The sequence below is a fragment of the Numida meleagris genome, chromosome 3, assembly GCF_002078875.1.
Source record: "Numida meleagris isolate 19003 breed g44 Domestic line chromosome 3, NumMel1.0, whole genome shotgun sequence".
NCBI classification, from domain to species: Eukaryota; Metazoa; Chordata; class Aves; order Galliformes; family Numididae; genus Numida; species Numida meleagris.
In genome coordinates, this window is record NC_034411.1 from 46,666,075 (window position 1) to 46,667,535 (window position 1,461).

A 1,461-nucleotide genomic window follows, 5' to 3' on the forward strand; every position below is an offset into this window, starting at 1 on the left:
CTCCTCGGTGAGATGTCACAGTGGCTGTCTCTTAGGCCCCTGTGGCAGCGGTGGGAGCGGTGGCCCAGTAGATTGTGGAAGCTGCAGGAGGAGGACCCAGAGAGAGCACTGTGTCTGTCTGGAGATATCCTGCCGTGATGGAGCGGCTGAGAGCCCTTCGAGGTGAGGTCCCTCCACCTCTCCAGACACCGCGACGCTGCCCGAGCACACGTGTGCCACCAGCGTCTGTTTAGGATGCGCCTAAACAGCAGCACTGTCCTAGCTGTGCTGAGTGCAGCTGCCCACCATGGTCTCCCCAGTGCCCCGGCAAGGGGAAGGCTCTCTCCCCTTTCCCCGCCGACCGCACATGTGCCAGCGCAGCCCACCCTGCGCTGTGGGGCTGGAGGAGCGTTTCTCCCAGAGCTGGCCGCATGCTCGCCCCCGGCTCCAAGCAACACCAGCGGCAGCTGCTCTGCTCTTTCCTTCCAGGTCTCTTTGCTTGTGTGGGCTGCATGCCCAGACGTACGCGTCGCGGGAGCAGAGGCAGGGTGGCAAGCTCTGCCCCTGCCTGTCCCGTGACGTTCCTGCTGCAGCGCCTGCAAGACAGGGAGGTGAGATGGGGCCATGCAAACATCAGTCCTTGCCCCGGCCCACTGCCACGGTCCCGTGGGTGCCAGGCCCACAGCCCAGGGTTTTGTGCCGCCCTCGCGCCTGCCTGACCCCGGCAGCACATGGGCATAGCCACGGGTGGCAGCGGGCGGCTTCCTGGGCACAAGGGCAAAGCGAGCGTGACTGATCCCTGTCCCCAGGGTGACCGAGCGCAGGCGTACTGCGAGCTGGAGAGCGCCCTGTGGGAAGAGGACAGCCGCCCGCCGTGCGGGGTGGCGAACCGGCTGCTGGCAGAGGTGTCCCAGGACCTGACGGCGGCCCAGGTGAGGGGTCACTCCCGAAGGCAAAGGGAGCCGCCTGCCCGCGCTGGCATTCTGCCGGCGGACGGCGGTGGCTTAGCCCTTCCCAGGGCCTCAGGCAGTCTGCTGTGCCGCGTGTCACCAGGGACAATTTTTCAGGGCGCGACAGACAACGTGAGGACAGCCGCCAGCAACGTCCTGGTGGCTCTGGCCCGCTCGCACTTCAGCTTGGTGATGGCCGAGCTCCAGGGCCACCTGAAGGCCGTGGCGGAGATGTCCAAGGAGTTTGCGCTCGTCACCCTGAGCAAGCTGTTCAGCAGCTACGGTAGAGTACCCTCAGCCTCCTGACGTCGATGACAACTGGGCAAAGGGCTCCCTCCCCTCTGCGCTCCCTCCTCCCTCGCTGCCGGGGCTCTGACCGTGGCCCTCTCCTTCCCCTCCGCAGCTCCGCAGTGCATCGCCTTCATGTGGCTGACACTGGCCGGCCTGCGCTGTGTGGCCGGCCAGGTGAGGAGCGGCCGCACCCTGCGCGTCGCTTGTGCTGGTGAGTGCCGGCCCCTGAGCAGGGGGGCTC

At 66.9% G+C, this 1,461-nt stretch overlaps 1 protein-coding gene across 1 annotated transcript in view; it reads left to right on the top strand.

Annotated features, from left to right (window-relative positions):
- Nucleotides 81-1,461, top strand: part of LOC110395737 (maestro heat-like repeat-containing protein family member 2A) — a 6,971-nt gene continuing 5,590 nt past the window's right edge. Inside the window, exons 1-5 of the mRNA XM_021390498.1 lie at nucleotides 81-162; nucleotides 469-590; nucleotides 789-911; nucleotides 1,047-1,212; nucleotides 1,333-1,449. Of these exons, the coding sequence (XP_021246173.1) occupies nucleotides 138-162; nucleotides 469-590; nucleotides 789-911; nucleotides 1,047-1,212; nucleotides 1,333-1,449 (553 nt within the window). The 5' untranslated portion in view covers nucleotides 81-137. The remainder of the gene's footprint in view (nucleotides 163-468; nucleotides 591-788; nucleotides 912-1,046; nucleotides 1,213-1,332; nucleotides 1,450-1,461) is intronic.